Source organism: Rhagoletis pomonella, unplaced genomic scaffold (genome assembly GCF_013731165.1).
Source record: "Rhagoletis pomonella isolate Grant_MI unplaced genomic scaffold, Rhpom_1.0 Rhpom_scaffold_00003, whole genome shotgun sequence".
In the NCBI taxonomy this organism is placed as follows: domain Eukaryota; kingdom Metazoa; phylum Arthropoda; class Insecta; order Diptera; family Tephritidae; genus Rhagoletis; species Rhagoletis pomonella.
Genome location: NW_023458557.1, coordinates 12,674,437 through 12,694,938, shown reverse-complemented (window position 1 = coordinate 12,694,938; position 20,502 = coordinate 12,674,437). Strand labels below are relative to the sequence as shown.

Genomic DNA, 20,502 nt, shown 5'->3' with positions numbered 1-20,502 from the left:
ACCGATGTGGTAAAAAGAAGTCCAATCCAGGACCCGCTGCGCTAATCGGTGGAGCATTCGAGTCTTCAAATGATGAGTTCCCCTTATCCTTTTTTAGTTTAACATTCAATTAAAAATGTATTAAATTTTTTTCAGAAAAGTTCATCAATGAGAATGGCGGCGATGAAGCGGAATATATAGCTGCATCGATGTCGCTTTTCCAATTTGCCAATAACCGCAAGTAATTGAAAGCACGCAACAAGATGTAATAATTAACTTTTTTATGCTTAATTTGTATGTGTTATTGTGAATTTGTATGCTAAAATGTCTATTCCCTATTTATATTTTCGCGACTGTAGATGAGTCCGCCGAAAATTCGCATTTCGTTTAGTTTCTAGATGTTAAGCAATCTATGTATGAGTTTTTATTGAAATATCTTTAAATAAAGGGTTATCAAAATGTTTATAAAAAGCTTTCTTTTGAAAATTTTTAGTAAGTTTATATTCATACGCTTATAAAAAATTTTTTGAACCTTTATTATAAGTTTACACTTTTACGCTTATAAAAAGCTTTCTTTTGAACATTTATTACAAGTTTATATTTCTACGCTTATAACCAATGTTCCTTTTCGATTATATTACGCTTACTTTCAAGCGTTTTATAAACAAAAAATCAACGTTCTGTAAGCTTAATATTTATAATTGAAAACTTAAAAAAAACTTTCTTTAAGTTTATTTTGCTTGTTGGGATAGTTTCCACATGTTTCCACACTGCTGAGGTAGAGTTTTTCGGCGCGTTTTTTTTTCGTGGTTTCCCCAGTAGGCCTAATACACGTTTTTTTTATGAAAACAGGTGATTTTTACAAAAAATGCTAAATAAGCTTGCAAATCGGAAAAAACCGAAAAAACTTAAATCTAAGATGGCGGAATGTAGCCAAATCAATTTTAGGGGCAACACTGTGGATCCATGATCTACGTGTCAAATAGAAGTAAACTGCATCAAAAAATCGCTGTTACAAATTTATCTAATTGTGTTTGGCTAATAGACCTAAAGTTTCGACAGCGTAAGTACAAATTTGAGATCGATTTTAAGCGGTCGTTATTCATAAAAGTGGTCCAAATATGTATATGAAAAAATAAGGTCGGATTTTTAATGCCGCCACCGCGTTGGATTGTTCTATACAGAAAACAAATATACACCTAGTTTTTTTATTTTTAAATAAAAAAAAATTAGGGAGTGCTCAAAGCGCTCAAAGTTTTCCATGTATTTTATAGGGGAAAAAACAATAGTGTAGAATTCTTGAAAATCAATATTTTTCGATCGGAAAACTTTGCTTATCTTCAGGAGATTCTCAGTAATAATACCCAATTGTTTCTTTCATGTTAATTATATTTTACAGGTCCTCCAAAACCCCCAGATAATGCAATGGGGGGGACAAATAAAAAATCTTTAATATTAAAAACTGGTTAAATAAACAGTTTTCCGATCAAAAAATATTGATTTTCAAGAACTGTATACCATTCCTATGGAACGTTGTTTTTCCCCATATAATATGCATGGAAAACTGTGAGCGCTTTGAGCACTCCCTAAACATTTTTTTGATTTCAAAATGAAAAAATAGAGGTATATGTTTTTCGGTTCAGAACAATCCTAGGGGGTGGCTGCATTAAAATTCCAACTTTATTGTTTTTGGACCACTCTAAACTACATATGTGCATACTAGAGGCTTACGCCGACAGGCTTTGCGGCGGCGGCGCACAGTGAGACAGCCCAATAGTAACCGCGGCAAAAAATGGTTTTTGACGTGTCGTCCAATTTGGATGAAATTTTCACAGTATATTAACAGATATATGAGTAACAATTCCTTGAAATTTCAGCCTCATAACTTCATTACTTTTTGGTCGAGAGCAAGTCAAAGTTGAGGTATGCCAACGCGCTTGAAATATGTTAGTTCAATATGTAATAATCAAAAGCTTATTAAAATAAAAATACATAATAAATGTAACTTTAAAGTATTTTTTTAATTAATTTAGTTATTGTATATATTGTAGAATGAGTAAATGAAAAAATAAATTTAAAAAAAAAACAAAATTTTTTTTTTCTTAACAACAGAATTGTGGTGCAAAAATTGAACATTTTGCATTTTCAATGGCCTAGGAAATATAGAGCAGCCCCTCGCCCTAGGTGCAGACTTATACCAAATGAAAGTTTGAAGTCTCAGCTTTAATTTAAAGTAGAGGACATATAGCAAAAGTTTGCAAAAGCACATTAAACATACAAAAAACTACAAAAAGTACGTAACGCGCACATTCTGTCGCTATACGTATGTTAGCATGCAATAGCATGTTTACAACTTTTTACTTTTAATTTTTAATTGTTTACTATTCACTTATTGTGCAAGAGAATAGTAATAAATTACATTTGTTTTTTGTTAGTTATTCAGAATTATGCTTTAAAGATCATTTATGTTTTAATAAAAATATTCTTGTTTACATAAATTTTATTTACGTTATTAATTTGATAGATAATTTTGTTGAAGGTCATTGACTTTGGGTTAGATAGTTGCATAATTTTTAATTTAAATTGATAGTGCAAGATATTGTTCTTATCTAAGTTGTGTTATGATCACTTTCTAATGTTGTTAGTTTAATTGTTATATTGTAGTGCCGCTTGTCGCCTGGCAGGAAAATAGAGTATTTTAAAAGGTTCAATCGAAAATACCAACGCAATCTTATTTTTGCTAAAAACAAGTAGTTTCTTTCCCGCCATCTATCGGGCAAGTTTGCTTGTATCCCCTGGAGCCAATCCTCCCCAGCAAAAAGTTCGCCGCCACTAGCTAACCGCTCACCTTTTGTGTTTTTTTTTGCCGCCACCAGCATAATGTATAAGTGCATAAATTAAAACAACTTAGCTATAAAGTAACATTAGTGAGGCCCTCAGCCGCCATAGAAAAAAAATATTGTTTTTTTTATTGCATTTCAATGGGAGGTGGGCGTATTAGTGGGCGTGTTATTGTAATTTTTGCATGAAACATTTTAAATGATATAAATTACAGTAATATCGAATTTGAAGGTTGTATTTAATATATTTTAGAAAATATGGCACTTTTTATGTTGAGGTAGTATGGGTGATGGGGTTAAAAGTGGGCCAAAGTTCAATTTTTATTTCAAATAATGTTTGTAACTATATAACATTCAAGTATACCAAAATTGAAAGTTATACCTAAAGTATTACGGACAATACGGCATTTTACAAATTTCGACTGTATGGCAGGTGGGCGTAAAAGTGGGCGAATTTTCTTAATTTTTTTTTTTAAAACTGGAATTGTCTCAAAAATAACCTGTGCAAAATTTCAGAGCTCTACAATGACTCCTTGTATTTAATGCCGGCGTTGTCTCACTGTGCGGCGTGGTCAACTTGAAAAAGAATCGGCGGCGGCGGCGAGTGTCTGCCGCTGATGGATGGGCAAACAGAAGAAATTCCAACTTATATAAATACATCTCTATGTTCTCTTCAAATCCGTATATACTACATAAATTTAAAGAAATAAAAAAAATTAAAAAGTTAAGTTATTGGGGTAAGTTATGTCGCTATCAAAAATTTTTGCAATAATCTTATCATCGGTTATGATAAATTACGGAGTTGTTACGATTTTTTGCGGGTTATATATTGAAAACAAGGTTTGGTCAACTTCCACCAGAACAAGCCTTTCTGAGCCACTGTTTAAAAAATGACTTATAGGTGGTTAAAATAGCCGTTCTTTATAGTTCTTCCCATTTAGCATTCAAATTAGAATCACATTTCTAAAACAAAAGTCCAATGCCAAAGTAAGATAAACGAGTTGTATACACTATATAAATTAGAAATTTTTAGTTGAGATAAAGAAGTACACGCAAAGGATTTCACAAAAATGTATTGAAATATTACTATTTTTGAAAAGTGCCATTTTGGCAGTTTAAGTTTTAATCTGTTTCTTTTCATGTTGTATCTTTCAAGCATTTGTGCAAAGAAGTAATGTCGCAAAACTCATAAACTTCAATGGACAATATCTCAGGTTTAAAACAAGACATCTCGTTGAGTTAAACAGCATTATTAAGGGGAAATGTTTTGCTTTGAAATTATTTCTTCAATTTTGTAAAAAAACAAACTACTCTTGATGAAAATACATGAAGAATATAGCAAAAAAACAGATTTTTCGTATGTTTAGGCTGAAATATCTCGAAAACCTAAGCCGATTGAGCAAAACTGATTTTGGATTCAGATTCAGTGCAACGAAAACCTTTAGAAAAGTATAAGCTAGTCCCAGGGTCTGAATTTTTTTAAATTTTGTAGGCCTGTGTTATTTAATAGTACACAGAGAAAATGATACAGGTAAAACGCAAGTTTTTAAAAGAAATTGTAAAATAAAAGTTTTTAAAATAATTTCACTTCATACAAAATAAAAAGTACAATATTTGTATTTACGACTTTAAAACGAAACATTCGCAAAACAAAAATGATCGTTATAATATATTCACTTTTTTTTACCGAGAAGAACAGACGAAATTAAAGAAATAACAGAAAAAATGCGTATTTTCAAAACTAAAATGAAAGATTTCAGAATATTCTGCCAACGAATTGTTGGTTGGTTGGTTGTAGTGCTACCTAAGCTATCGCTCAGGAAACAATTAGCGCATAAAAGCGCCATTTTGGTGCACTTCTCGTGGACAATGATATTTTATTATGCCGTAGCCTACCTGTCAGAACATTCCAGCGGTTCAGTCAAACCATTTAGAACCGCTTATAAATTTGTATAAGTCGCCTATTGTAGCACTAGATAGATCCGTTAACTGCTCTACTATGTGTTTCCCGAAAGATTTATGTCTTAAGTAAACCAGGCCTGGGCATTCACACAGGAAATGAAATACTGTTTCTTCGCTGCCATCCAAGCCGCAGCTGCGGCATTTTCTGTTGTATGGAAGACCTATTCTACATGCATGTTTTCCTAGCGGCCAGTGACCGGTGATAGTCGATACAATTCTAAATTCTTCTACTCTTGACCTATTTAGCAGTTCTGCTGTTCTTTCCCTGCTAAAGTCAGGCCAAAGCTCTCGTGCTATCTTGCAAGTCTGAATCTCTGACCACCTCCTCCTTGCCAGTTTCAGAAGGTGCAAGTGGATTTCTGTTTGTATTTGTCTGAGGGGATAACCCAGTATCACCGCTACAGATTCATCCAAACAAGCTCCCGCCCTGGCCAGTTCGTCTGCTCTCTCGTTGCCTTCTATGTTCCTATGGCCGGGAACTCAGACAAGAGAGATGGACATTGACCGAGACGCTGAGCGTAACTCCATCTTGCATTCCTTGACTAGCTTGGACTTGGTTACAGTGGATGATATAGCCAGGAGTGCTGCGTGGCTATCCGAGTAAATAACCGCACTTTCTTTCCTAGTAGCGCTATTCCTTAGTATTCTACAGGCTTCACAAATGTCCAGAACTTCAGCTTGAAATATGCTAGCATGGTTTTCCAGCCGGAGGGACCTATTGACACCAAGCTCCTCGGAATATACCCCTGTCCCTACACCGCAGTCCATCTTGGACCCGTCAGTGTAGATACAGATGGCTTCCCTATCGGCAGCTTGGCCCCTTTTCCATTCCCTTCTGGATGGAAACCGCACTTGTACATTCAAGCCAAAATCGAGGGTTGATACCATATAGTCCGTGGTTTTATTTCCTATCGAAGTGAGGCCTAAGATTGAGCTATGCCCAAAGGTTCTCGATCCCCACAGCCCCGACTCTCTGAGTCTTAATGCTGAGTACATCGCGGCTTCCTTTAGGCATAGATCAATGGGCATCATATTGAGGATTACATTCAGTGCTTCTGAAGGGCAGGATTTCAGTGCCCCAGTTGTCCCCGAGCATGCCGCTCTTTGTAAGCTATTTAGTTTGCTGACATTGTATTGTTTGTCTAAGGCAGGCCACCACACTAGGGCGCCGTAGGTTAGGATCGGCCTTATGATAGCGGTGTACATCCACATTACAAGTTTCGGTTTTAAACCCCAGTTTCTATTGAAGATCCGTTTACAAGTATAATAAGCGATGTAGGCCCTCTCTTTACGTTTCTCAACGTTAAGTTTCCAGTTTAGTTTGGTGTCTAGAATTACTCCCAGATATTTTGCGTTGGACGATAGGGGGATTGTCTTCCCGCCTATGGATAGAAGTCTAAATTGTGGTATCTTATACTTATTAGTAAACAGTAACAACTCAGTTTTGTCTGGATTTACGTTAAGGCCACTGCCTTTAGCCCACGTGTGTAGTCTACCCAGCGCTTTTCCTAGAATTTCACTTACAGTAGAGAGAAAAGGTCCTGTGACTGCTATCACTACGTCGTCAGCATACGCCACTACTTTAACTCCACCTCTGTTGAGTTCTAGGAGTGCTGTTTAGTGCTACAACCCACAACAGTGGGGAGAGTACACCACCCTGGGGAGTACCTCTACGCACATATCTAGTTATTAGACTATCTCCGCTTTTCGCCTGAATAATTCTGCTTTCTAGCATGGAGCGTACCCAGTCAACCACACCGCCGTCAACACCAACCCCCATGAGTGTCTGGATGATGGTGTCAACTTCAATGTTGTTGAAGGCGCCCTCGATATCCAGGAAAGCGGCTAAAGTGTATTGCTTGAAGCGCAGTGATTTTTCTATGAGCCCCACCACTTCGTGCAAAGCTGACTCCGTCGATTTTCCTTTGATGTAAGCATATTGTGCTGTTGATAGGGATTCTTCCCCCAAGAACGATCTTATATATATATCTATTAGCCTTTCCAGGCTTTAAGAACAAAGGAAGTTAGGCTTAGAGGTCTAAAGTCTTTCGCTGTTTCGTGGTTCTTCCTACCGGGCTTAGGGATGAACACTACTTTGACACGTCTCCAGCTCTGGGGGAGTTCATACTAATACAAGCTCTATAGAGGGTTTCAAGTAGCGGTGCTATATGCTCCTTTACATTCTGTAACATGGCCGGTATTATACCATCTGGGCCTGGAGATTTAAAGGGAGAGAAACTATTTATTGCATAGATGATCTTTTCTTTGCTTATTATTGTTTCAAGTTCTCTATTTGGTATATATGTGGGTTCTTTCCCATCTGATGCTGCTGCATTCTGTTCACAGCCTGGAAAATGGAATTGAACTAGTGTTTCTAAAGACTCGCCCGTGGAGTTTGTCCATACATCATTTATATTTTTTATAAATGAGGGTTTAGTGTACTCCTTTGAGAGGATCTTACTTAGCCTAGCTGAGTCTCTTACATTTTCTATCGAGGAACAGTAGGTTTGCCAGGACTTGGCCTTTGCTATCCTTAGTTGCTTTTTATATGATTTTAACGCATTTTTGTAGGGCACCCAGTTCTTGGACCCAAAGCACTCGTTAAAAAGTTTTCTAACGTTATTTCTAAGAGCTCTAAGCTCCCCATTCCACCATGGCGGGGATTTCTTTTTCATGACGCTCAGTGGGGTTGATCTTTCATAGGCTTTAGTCATCACCCCCTCTAAGTTGCTTACGTTTCGTTCTATCTCATCTATTGAGGTAATATTTTCTACCAGATTAAATTTAGTTAGTTTTCGCGTCAAGACTCTATTGTATTTCTCCCAATTGGTTCTGCGTGGGTTCCTGTATTTAGAGGGGGTGTAGGATACCCCGCGTAGATTAAAGAGTATCCAGCAGTGATCAGACACTGATGGCCTGTCGGAAACTCTCCAGTTCTCAACGGTAACGCCATCGTTCTCAGACAGCAACGTTAGGTCCAACACCTCCTCCCACCCAGGAAACCGGTCTGAACTTGGGAAGATAAAGGTTGGTCGGTTACCAGTATTGCAAATACTCAAACTAGTGTTTAATAAATAGTGTAGAAGTGACTCACCTCGCTCGTTTTCTGTTGTGCTGCCCCAAACTGGATGCCTGGCGTTTGCATCACATCCTATGACAATGGCTCCTCTGGGGTTCCGGTCTACTATAGTTTTGATTTCCGGTGGCGGACTGTCCCGTTCATGGGACATATAAGACGACACTAACAAGACATCCTGTTGTCCTGCCGTCTCCACCTTAGCTACTGTTGTGTCTGCTGTGCTGAAATTAGAGCCGCGGAATGCATTTATACCCTTCTTGATAAGAATATACGCCCGTGGTTTACCAACCTCGCTCTTGTAGAAGAGATTGTAATTGTAGATATTAAGGCCCATTACTTCGTCGTTCCTGACCCAGGGCTCCTGTATTAGGCTAATGTCGATGTCCTCTTCGCTGAGAAGTACGACTAGACTATCTGTAGCACACTTCGAGTGCTGTAGATTTATTTGGACTATCTTACTGGTCCGGTTCATCGCTCAGTTTCACTCCCATAAGGAGTTCGCCTGCACCGTCGACGCCCGGGTCCTCTTCTACTGGGCTGACTTCACCAAGGAATACTCTTACCTTAGCTTTTCTAATACCGAACCGAATCTTATAGTCGGCCTCTGCTAGGGCCTCCAAGGATTCGGAGCAAATCGCTAGGAGAATTGGCTTGTTTGTGGGCTTTCTCGGCTCTTCAACTTTGATGAGCTCCCACTCGTCTATTGCTGGTATGTTTTTATTATGCAGCTTTATACACCGCAGCAACTTTTCGCCAGGTTCGGCTATCGGAGGTAACCAAATGCGCGCACGGGGCCTCCTAGGGATGTCCTTGGCTGGTATGAGCTTGAGCTTCAAGCCCTCGAATGCGTCGTAAATCTTTGCTACACACCCAGCGAGGAAGTCCAAGGAGAACTGGTCCGCGCATTTGATGACCCGGTATCCCCTCAGGGATTCCGATGAGTCAAACTCTGGATGAGGACCTTCGGGGTTGTCGAGGACGTAGTCCATTACGAGACTCGACAGCCTCACATCGATCTCCACCCACTTTTGCTGCACTGCTAGCGGCGTTCTGCTACCTTCGTCAATGATTGAAGTCTGAAGATGGTCTCTTGCAACGTCGCTGAAGTAGCGATACTTGGTGGATGTTCCGGACTCCGCTACATCCCCCTGCTTTAATCGTTTGCGGTCAGCTCCGTTGCCATTCTCGTTTTGAGACCTATTTCTTTTTTGGGTTTCGCTGGATCCCATGGTGGCAGTACGTTCTGTTTGGAATTTCTCATAAGCTTATCTTCCTCATCGCGCTCGTCTACACGTCAGGCTGCTGCATTTCTCTCGATTTTGTCGAGCATGTACATAGCCTTCTGGTACCGTTGCTTCATGAACGCGTTTGAGGGTTTCCTATGCTTTTGCAGCTGGGTACTGCTGGTACCGGCCGCGTGCTTGCTACATGTTGGTCTTTCTTCCGGTGTACTATGGCTGGCACTACTGCCACTGTTTCCCGCTTTTTCCTCTGAGGTGCTATGGCTGGCACCACCAGAGGAAATCGTTGTCGGGTTTGTTGGTTTTGCAGGGGATTTCAGGAGCTGTTCTTCCTCCGATAGCGTCACATCTTCCCCAGGCTTTCGTTTTTGTTCTTGCTGTTGTTGTTGTTGCTGTTTTTGTTGTTGTTGTTTTTGTTTGGTTTCTTTATTCATTTGTGGTCCCACGAGTAGTCCGGAAGGGGTTCGTCGCTCGTCCGCAGAGCCGGTATGCATGGAGAAGGCACTTATACAACCGACCTTGCCCGGGCATCGGAGGGGACCGTTCGCGACCAGCCACATTTTACTACCCGCTGGCCATTCATCCATCGGCACGGTGGCCTTCACACCTTGGTTTGGGTAGTGTTGGTGCGGTAATCCCCGCATTGCTCTCCTCAGCGGCTCAAAGCAACGTTTCATCTTGAAGCGTCAAGAAGTGCCGCAGAAGGATGCAATACTGGGCTTCCCTCTTAGTTCATGTTGCCATGGTGCACCCCACACTGTGGGGTATACCATGACATCATTTAAGCTTCCCCGCCACGGCAAGACGACCAACGTTGAGGAAGCAACGAATTGTAGTGCGATACAATTTTCAACAAGTAAAATAAAACTATACACTTTAAAAACAAAAACTTTAATTTATTTTCAGTCAATGAAGTATGAAAAATATTTAAAACTAAAGTGTTTTGCATTAGATTTTAAAAAGCTACCTACATAGATATAATGAAAAGCATTTCATATGTTTGCATCATTTGTCGAAAAAATTGTGTTCATATAAATAAGTTACTTCAATCTTCAAAAAAGGCGATGAAGTATATACAAACAATACCGCCATTCTAACCATCTAACTATATATGTAGAAGGGACAAAATCTAAACAACAAATACATATGCAGTTATAATTTATATGTTCATTAAAAAATAATTGAATATATGAAACAATTTAACATTAAAACTTGAAATAGTGTTTTCTTTGCAGTGTAAAGATTTAAAGTTAATTTAAACTGTAAATACGTTTTTCGATTACATTGGTCTCAGAGCCTTTGGAAAGGCTAAAAACTAGATTTCCAATATCTACAAAAACTCCTCTTTCTCTTCATCAGTATCGGTGGATGTTAAGAAAGTACCTCGAACGGGTTTTATCAGGACTGGGCCAAAGATAAATATTTTTGCTCCACACGATTGGGTAACAGGATTCAACAGATGAAGCAAATGCGACCATAAAAAGGATTATTTAGGATAGCTCTCAATCCCTGCGCGCCCTATCGGAAGAAAAATCTTTCTAAAAACCTTTCTACAAAATAACAATCATTCAATGCGATATTGAAATCTGGGAGAAAATGCTTCCCAGTTGTGGGCCAGACACCATATTTAGCTATAATTATAGATTATAATCAAAGTTCCTATACAAAAGTCTAGACATCAACCTCGATGGTAGGCCTTGCCGGAAGTAGTTAAATATTGCGCCTAAAAATGTGCACTAGCGGAAATGGACGACAAGCCATTTCTTTAAATGAAATTACTTGGTGCTCGTATGTATGTATGTACATATGTATACACAATACTAAAAAGTAGAAAATAAATAAAAATAAAAAAAACTTTTTAATATACCACGCTTTTATAAATGGATTAAAAAGTAGAAAATAATGTTTCTCAGTCCCATATAATTTGTTTTGATATCTTTTGATTTTGAAATTTTAGCAAAAGTCATTATAAACAATTATGAGATTGGAAATGAAAAGCGTGCGTGCGTCTATTACAGGCATGAAGGGCGCATGTAATAGACTTGAATCGATATGAAAAGTAATATATGTATGTATGTATGTGAGTATATGAATGACGACCGCTTAAAATCGATCTCAATTCTGTATTGTAGAAATTTTAGGCCTATGTTATGTAGTTTGACTATTGTCCCATAGACTGTTTATAATAACTTTTGCTAAAATTTCAAAATCAAAAGTTATCAAAACAAATTCTATGGTACTGAGAAATATTATTTTCTACTTTTTAGTCCATTTATAAAAACATGGTATATTTAAATGTTCATTTTATTTTATTTATTATATTTATGTAAATGTAAGTGAAGTTCCAGAGATAAGCGATATGGAAATTACATTTTGCATGGAAGGTGCCACATCACCCTTTCTAATACAAACCAATTTCCAAAACCTACCACCTACTAAAAATTTAAAAAAGTTAGCAAAAGCGGTTCCAGAGATAATCGATTGAGAATTTCTGTTTGTATGGGAGGTTCCACGTTCCTGTTCCTGTTCCATTATCCACCACTTTTCGCCATAAGTGCGGAATTGATAACATGTGTAGCTGTGTCAAATTACAGAACGTTCCCTGCAGTGAAACTCCAAACTCGTCAGGAAAAATGCTAGTTTAAAAACTAGAATTTCCTGACTGAAACCGAACTAGTTCGAAAATAATCAGCCTTGTACCAAGTACAAAACAATTTACCTATTCATGTCCGGTTTTATTGACTTCGACAGTTTAATACAGTAAAGTACACATAATATTATAACTTTTATTTGGGTATATTATAAACCATTAAAGCGAGAACATATTTAATTATACCAGACCTGTTAAATATTGAATAATAATCATAGTGATTATTAATTAAAGCATGGTTTTTGGATTACCGTTTAATGGTTAAATACCAATATTAGCACCTTTTCAATGATTAATAATTAATTACAAACTGTTAATTAATTTATTGATTTTAATTACATGATTATTTTGTTATTTTTGATAATTTTCAATTATTTTACTTTTTTAATTACACGATTAATATATATATTATTAATTTCAATTATAAATTAACAAGCCAAACTATAGGAAAAACTAAGAATATTTAATAACTGCATGAATTATTTATTTATTTTATTTTCATCCAAATCTCAAATTTTAAGCGTTAATTACTTATATATTAATTTAAAAAGAAGGGACTGAAATGTGCAAAGTTAATGAATTTAATTTAACTTATTGATAACTTTTATTTTTATTTAAGTTCACTTGAAAATGAACTAAAGTATTTATTTTATTTTTAACTAAAATGTTTTTTTTTTACATATTTAATATTATTAAACAAGATAAAAAATATAGTATTTATTGCACCTGAAAGCTTTTACTTCTAATAACATTTAATGAAGAATGCATTTAAATTTATGTTCCAAAGTTTGAAATATTTATATATTTATTTTTCCTTTTGATTAATACTCAAAAAATTTAACATGCCCCCTTTTCCAATACCTATTATTTTTCGCCATAAGTTTCTGTTCCCCAGCGTGATTGGTTTTAGAGATACATCAGTTTTCATATTTCAGTCTGTATGCCAGATGCCACGCCCCCTGTATAAAGGGATTTACATTTCTGGATTAGATGAAGTTATATCCTTTAAATTTGTATATGTTTCATTGAAATCGAGCGAACGGTGCCCTAAAAAAGGGAGTTCAAAACTTTATTCTGGCGTATTTGTATATAGATACTTTCAATATACCGTTCTTGCTACAAACCGTCCTCAAAGAGCCTCTGGTGCCATCTAATTGATCCCTGATCAAGGTAAATTTCTTATAGACCACTTTTTATAACAAATCTAAGCATCTGACGCAATAAAATATATTTTCCGGCTAACTTGTATTAGACGGCCCACTGTGCGACGCGGGTTAGCCCCCGCGCGAACGAGGACCGCCGTGGTGTTATGCACTTTTAAAGCTGTATACTATGTTTATAGTATATAGCAGGGTTGTTGCGAATATTCGCATTCGCAACCGCGGAGCTTCCGCATTAATTTCAAAATTCGCATTCGCATTCGCAAAAATTAATGCGGATCTTTTGAAAATGCGAATATTGAAGGGACCGAAAATTACAGTTATTTTTTTACGAGTTAAACTTGGCCAAATATTTTTTATTCCGAAATAAGAGTACTTTCCGGATAATAAAAAAACCGCTTATCCAAATTAAACAAGTTTGGTATCCAATGAAAGAGGACTTAAATAGCTTTAAAACTGAAATGTCTGAAAGGGGAAAGCAACACATTGAAAAATGTTCCAATAAAAAATGTTAATTAAACAATCAGACTTAAACAGCATGGCTTACTGGTGTAAAGTAAATGTTATGCCTCTAAATCTTAAGAAATGTAAAGTAATGTGCTTCTCGCGAAGAGCTGTTCTGCCAGTTTCTTATATAATAGGTAACCATAACCTGGAACAGGTATACAATTTTGTGGACCTTGGTATCACAATGGATCCTAAGCTTAATTTTAATCTTCACATTAATGTGACAGTCAACAAGGCTAAAGGTGTGCTTGCATTTGTGAAACGATGGTCAAAAGAATTTAGTGACCCGTATATCACTAAAACCCTGTTTACAACATTAGTTAGGCCGATTCTGGAATACGGCTCGGTGGTTTGGAATCCAAGGTATCAAATTTACTCAGACAAGATAGAATCAATTCAAAAACAATTCCTACTTTTTGCTTTAAGAAATTTCCGATGGGATTCTCAATATAGGCTTCCACCTTATACGAGTCGCTTAAAACTTATTAACCTTCCTACACTTGCCAGTCGCAGGGAAATGTTTGGTATAATTTTTATGGTTAAATTACTGACAGGCTCAATTTCAAGTCCGTCTCTTCTGGCTGATGTAAGCTTTAATGTTCCGTCACGCGTATCAAGACACTTTTGTCCCATATTTTTGAAAGCTTGTAAAACCAATTTTGAATTGCACGACCCACTCCGTTGCATATGCCAGGATTTTAACTCTCATTCCAGCACGTTTGATATATCAGATCCGCTTTTCAGCATTAAGAAAGCGATACTCTCCTCTATCAATGAGTGAATTATTGACATAAATACATAAAATCAGCTGATGAATTTAGTTCTGTAGCTGAACAGTTTTAGATCTCGACACTTAACAAACTCCTGCCTATCGTGACTCGGCACAAAAATTTAAAATATTGGTTCCGTACGTCATGCGGACTGCGCCCCTCGTGCAGATGGGCGGGAATGGAGGGTAAAAACCGTTGGGATATTGTTATAAAAATACCATAGAACAAACATTGGGTCAGGTATATATTTACATGAGTTTCTTTAGTATTAATTGAAACTTTTTGTTGTTGTTGCCGAAAAATGAAGAATGCTGAGACGTCATGATTTCACAATTTCATACAGTTTTCTGTACATTGAATGTCACTAAATTACTAAACGGCTGGACCGATTTGGTTCATATTTGGAACATATATCAGTACCTTGAAAAGGTACTACAAAAAATTTGCTCGCTAGGCGGCGCTGGGGTCAGAATATTCCTAGAAATTACATTTACTTGCTAATTTGGCTCATATTTAGAAAACAATTTAGCCAATTCAAAAGAAATATTTGGACTTGAAACTTACACTATAGGTGGCCCTGTGGCCGAGACATCCACAAAAATTATTTTACGCAAAGAGAAGGATATCTACTATATATTTGTGGAAGTATGTATATATGTATGCATGTGCCAGGTTGCAGTCTAAACGGAGGGACAGAATCGAACAAAAATTTTGACAGAGTATTGCCATTACAACTGAGCCTGTAATAGGGTGAAAAAAATTGGGATCCGACAACGGGGCGTGGCACCTCCCATAGGCGCGAAATTTTTAATCAGCCATAACATCAAGACCATAAGTCACATGAACTTGAAACTTGGTATGCAGACATGTCAATGGTAGATGCTTAGGCGGGTATATATAATCGAGTTTGTAAAAGGAGGCGTGGCACATCCCATAGACGTGGAATTTTTTATCAGCCGTAACTTCGGAGCCATAACGAACTTGAAATTTGGTATGCAGACATATCAACGGCCTTATAGGAGGGTATATATAAACGAGTTTGCAAAAGGGGCGTGGCACATCCCATAGGCGTGGAATTTTTTATCAGCTATAACTTCGGAACCATAAGTCCCACGAACTTGAAATTTGGTATGCACACATACCAATGGTAGGTGCTTATACGAGGTTATATATAAACGATTTTGTAAAAAGGGCGTGGCACATCCCATAGGCGTGGAATTTTTTATCAGCCATAACTTCGGAGCCATAAGTCGCACTAACTTGAAATTTGGTATGAAGACATATCAATAGTAGGTGCTTATATGAGGGTATATATAAATGAGTTTGTAAAAGGGGGCGTGGCGCATCCTATAGTCGTGGAATCCTTTATCAGCTACAACTTTGGAACCATAAGTCCCACGAACTTGAAATGGTAGGTGTTTATAGGAGAGTATATATAAACGAGTTTATGAAAGGGGGCGTGGCATATCCCATATTCGTTGAAATTTCTATCAGCTATAACTTCGGAACCATATGTCGCATCATATTGAAATTTGATATGCATTTATATATGTACATATTTGGTAGGTGCTTATAATATGGTCTATATAAATGAGTTTGTAAAAGGCGGCGTGGCGCATCCCATAGGCGTGGAACTTTTTTTTATCAGCTATGGATAACTTCAAAACTGTAAGTCACATTAAATTTAAATTTGGTATACGGACATATCTATTGTAGGTGCTTATAGTAAGGTGTATATGAATGAGTTTATAAAAGGGGGCATGGCACATCCCGTAGGCGTGGAATTTTTAATCAGCCATATATTGAGAACCATAAGTCACATGAACTTGAAATTTGGTATTCAGATATAGGTATCTATGGGAGGTGTTCAGAGGAAGGTATATATAAATGAGATTGTAAAAGGGGGATATACATTTATGTATTCATCTATTAGATAACTCGGATATTTAAAGCTGTGTGTGTTTTTTTAACCTTACCATCTTTAGATTGTTTTGAAATGGAAATATTAAATCGTTTTTAAATCCCGCGATGCTGTTAAACGGAAAAGTTTCATTCAAAATGAATAAAACTCCTTCCGAATTAAGCATTCTACCAAAAAAGTGCAACTATACTAAAACAGCTAATCGAATAGGCAGCTAATCGGAATGTACCGTAGTAGAATAATTTTAATTTAGAAATTTGATCGTTACCTTAATCCACCTAATATTAATAATGGATCAAGATTTGTAGGACAAGTGATGATCAATATATATTAGTTAAAGTACGATAAAGCTAAAAGTATGGCCCTTTGAGCCTTAATGTAAGCAAAGAAAATTGTTTGTCTCCTTTAAATTATGCTGAACTGAATATTTGTATTCCTTTTTTATATTTTGATTTGTTAACCCCGAACAACGTCGGATGCTCTGCTAGTAAATATATATATATAAATAAAGCCCTCTCAACTGGCGCAGTGTCAATCGAAAAGAATTTACAATTTTGCCAAGTTTCAAGTTTGTCGCTTCGAGCGAGTAGTTATATAGTGTCGCAGGTTTGATTTACGACCTTTCAAAAAGTTTTTATTAAGTGCAATGTTCCAATTTTTAAATTAAAGTAGTAAAAAAACATTCTGTCTTATCACGAATTTAATTTTCCCCGAACCGGTTCACTTTTCACTTTTGGTTTTCATGTACATATTTACTATGGGCGGAATACAAATTTTCGGGTGAATTTTTTTTCGGGCAAAACTCAGGATAAGGCAGCTTATTGAAAATTATTAACCTTTCCATTTTTTATTTACCTAAATCACCTTATTAACCCACTTAAATTATTTCTTCAAAATACATGACCTCCGCATTCGAATCCGCGGATGTCTAAAATTCCACATTCGCAACATCCCTAGTATGTAGTATGTTAGAAGTTTATTTTGTCAAAATTTTTTTGATAGAGCAATAATGTGCATGGATTTTACTGCGCTTTCGAAAAGGTAATACGATTGTCTATGGACAATAAGAAATAGTGTCCATGGACCTTATTTTCGCTGCGCTTTATTACACGTCACCGTAAAGCTTTCATGATTTTTAAAATTTCTGACAGTAATTCACTTTTAAATTGTGCATTAATGTCAACGACATTATTTCCACAATTTTTCTGACATTATTCCACTTTTGTTCTGTGTATTAATGTCATTGACATTAATTCACTTTTAAATTGTGTATTAATGTATATGACATTAATTCCATTGACACTATTGCATGTCCGTCACCATTTGTGCACTTTGACAGTTATAGTGTGATTATTTGGAAATGTTTTTATTGAGCTTGATAAACATTTCTAGACAACACCACTCTGTGGTCGATCAAACCAGATAAATAATCGTTAACTGGTGACCTAAAAAATAACTAAATTTAACTTATTTAGTTTATACGGAATACCTTAATAGCCAAAAGTATCGATACGAGTAGGCTAAATTAAATCCGATATTATTAAGGTATCGATACTTTCTTTCGATACCCCTTCCAAGTAAAAGTATCGATACGTCCATGGTATTGTTTTCATCCGTACCTGCGGTTTTGTTGTGAAATTACTATAAATTCTTTCAAATTTCGAATCGATGCAGCCCACATACTTGGGCGTTTCTGTCGGTGCGATTCTGCTCCAACGAGAATCCAGCAATGCCGACCACAATTTGCGATTGTTCTTTGCTTTGGCGATTTATTCGAATATTATTAGAATTTCGTCCTTGAGAACGAAAAATGTCGATCGATGGGTTTTTTTAAAGGAAGCTAAAATTAACGTGAGAAAACAATTAAAGAAGAAGAAAATTGTGGAAATTGTTGAAAAGTGAAGTGTCATATTTACTGCGATAGAATAGCATAGATGTGTGCATACTCTCGCTTTCGATGTAGTAAACTCTGTAGCATCAAAAACAGTACGGATTCGTTCATAAATAGCAGAGCCAATTCTTTTTTCCAACAGCCCTTTTTGGATTGCAATGAAAGTATGGCTAAATTCTAAAGAATTTTTCTCGATATCATCACATTGTTCTTTACAGTGGGTTAAAGCTTCCAATTTGTTGTCAAGAATCCAAATTTATTAGATATAATTTTATAAAATTTGTCTTCGAAGAAATAAATTAAAATTAAGCAGTACATTTTTTCATAGAACATTTTAAAATTTTTATAAAATTTAAAACAAAAAAATTAAATTGTACACAATTGTTGTTGTTTGAGATTAAAAATGAGAATGTGTGTGTGAGTTTGAATTTTTTAATTATATTGCTGGCAAACGTTAGTCTGCCTCTCAACGGTTTTAACTTGTTATGTTTTTATCATGTTTTAACCCTTAAACAGTACATATCGTACCCTAAATCAAAAACAGTATTAACTCAAAATTTTATAAAAATTAATGTTTCCCATAAAAGAGTTCACATACCATATTTCTAACGTTCGTAAAATTTCTCCTTCATCAGTAGGTACCTTTTTTAACTGAAAAAATACTAATATATGACTGCTTTTGTTTTGCATGCGTCGCTTCCCAGCAAAAACTTTGCCTCTTTGGTAAGCGCTTATTTTTGTATCGATGAAATAATGCATCACAAGATGCCTAGAAAGTAAGCGGTAGATCTCGAAAAATGCTTACCCAGTGAAGGTCCACCACTTACTTTCTGTTTTACAGAATGCATTACTTTAACATGGCATGTTTACAATTGCATTATCTACATGTCTTGAAGAGTATTGTAATATGTTACTCCATCGGCACAAAAATAAGTGCCCACCAAAATAGAAAATGTTTTGCTGGGTCGCCAAGCGTCAACAGTTTTTTGCCTCCCCTGCGTTTTTGAGTTGTGGCTGTTGCCGATTTAGGTTTCGATATGTACCATGGCATTACTTCTAAAAAATAAATTGTAATCACATTTTCTTTGTAGGGGTATAGCTAAAGTAGGCGAACCGAATAATATTTCACCACTTAGCTCAGGCATTTTGTATATGGATCCTGCTATACATTCAACATTACGGCGAAAACAACGTCGCCTGGTTCGCGATAACCCCGGTATATTGAATGCTCTTGTGAAAGGCGCTAACCTTGCCATAAGTGAGTGCCAACATCAGTTTCGTAATCGGCGATGGAATTGTTCAACAAGAAACTTTTTGCGAGGAAAGAATTTATTTGGCAAAATTGTCGATCGAGGTAAGAGTGGTAAAAGTTCATACCTATTTAATTCCTTTATTCAACTACTTAACAGCAACGCAAATTCTTTTAATCAATATTCAAAAAACTAAACTTTATTGAATTTAATTAAAACTGTATAAAAATAATGTTTTTAAAATGTTTGGGATATGACATTTCAGGCAATACCATAAGTTGAATGCTTGAACGTAATTTATTCAGTAGGAAATTTGACCACACGAAGACTGCGGAAAATAAATATGTAGATACCTGATTTACAATGGCATCTTTTAAATTATTAACGCACAAGGTTTCCTATTCACACCAAACGTAATGAGAAAAATTATTCTTTAGCTGTCAGCACTCACGCTGTGTGCGCTGTTGTGCGCCAGTGCTGTGTAACTAATGAGTATATCATTTGCAACATAATAGTTGGCTTCTGTTGCCTTCGCTACAAACAATTTTGTCATTCTTCAAACCGGCTCACAGTTTGATGCTGATCTTCTGGAATGAAATCTTGTTTATGAAAATTGGTTCTGCCTAAAAATGTATATGTAATTTACACATATGTACATATCCCTACTTATGTACATATATAAGTTGTTAGCAGTTCATTGCTATCTTAGTTTTGCAAAGCCTGAGCAAATTGACACCTGACCGTGGAGTCGTTTAGTGTTTTGAAACGCCTGCGTGATAGATGTTTGTCACTTTACAATTCCTTGTATGCCGCCAATCTCACTGCCCTTTGCAAACATATCCTAAGTTTGACCACACACATTTGCGACTTCTTTATTATCGTCTCCTTTTTCTATGCTTACACACGGTTTTCAAATATGATATGGTACATTACAAAGCAGGAACATATTCATTAAACTCCTTGGCTGAGATTTCCAATAATGGACCATTTCCTATTTCAGGCAAAGTATAGCGAACTTTTTAATGAAATTCGCAGGGAGTGTTGAAAAGTCCTCATCGACCGATATCTTCAACATTTTGTGTAGAATTGCTAGTTTAAAAGTTTTAAAGTTATTTGTTGTTAAAATTTCCCCATTACCTCACTTTTTTTATATAAACACTGCAATAATCACTTTTCTTTTTATTAACATATCATCTTCATAAACAAATGAATGCACATCTTTTTTATACCCGAGCGCACTTGTGCACAAGGG

The 20,502-nt window shown here is 36.3% G+C and overlaps 1 protein-coding gene across 1 annotated transcript in view; it reads left to right on the top strand.

Moving 5' to 3' along the window:
- LOC118736047 (protein wingless-like) overlaps window positions 1-19,456 on the top strand; it is a 127,633-nt gene extending 108,177 nt beyond the window's left edge. The window contains exons 2-3 of the mRNA XM_036466155.1: window positions 19,092-19,354; window positions 19,410-19,456. Of these exons, the coding sequence (XP_036322048.1) occupies window positions 19,092-19,354; window positions 19,410-19,456 (310 nt within the window). The remainder of the gene's footprint in view (window positions 1-19,091; window positions 19,355-19,409) is intronic.
- Window positions 19,457-20,502: the final 1,046 nt, after the last annotated feature.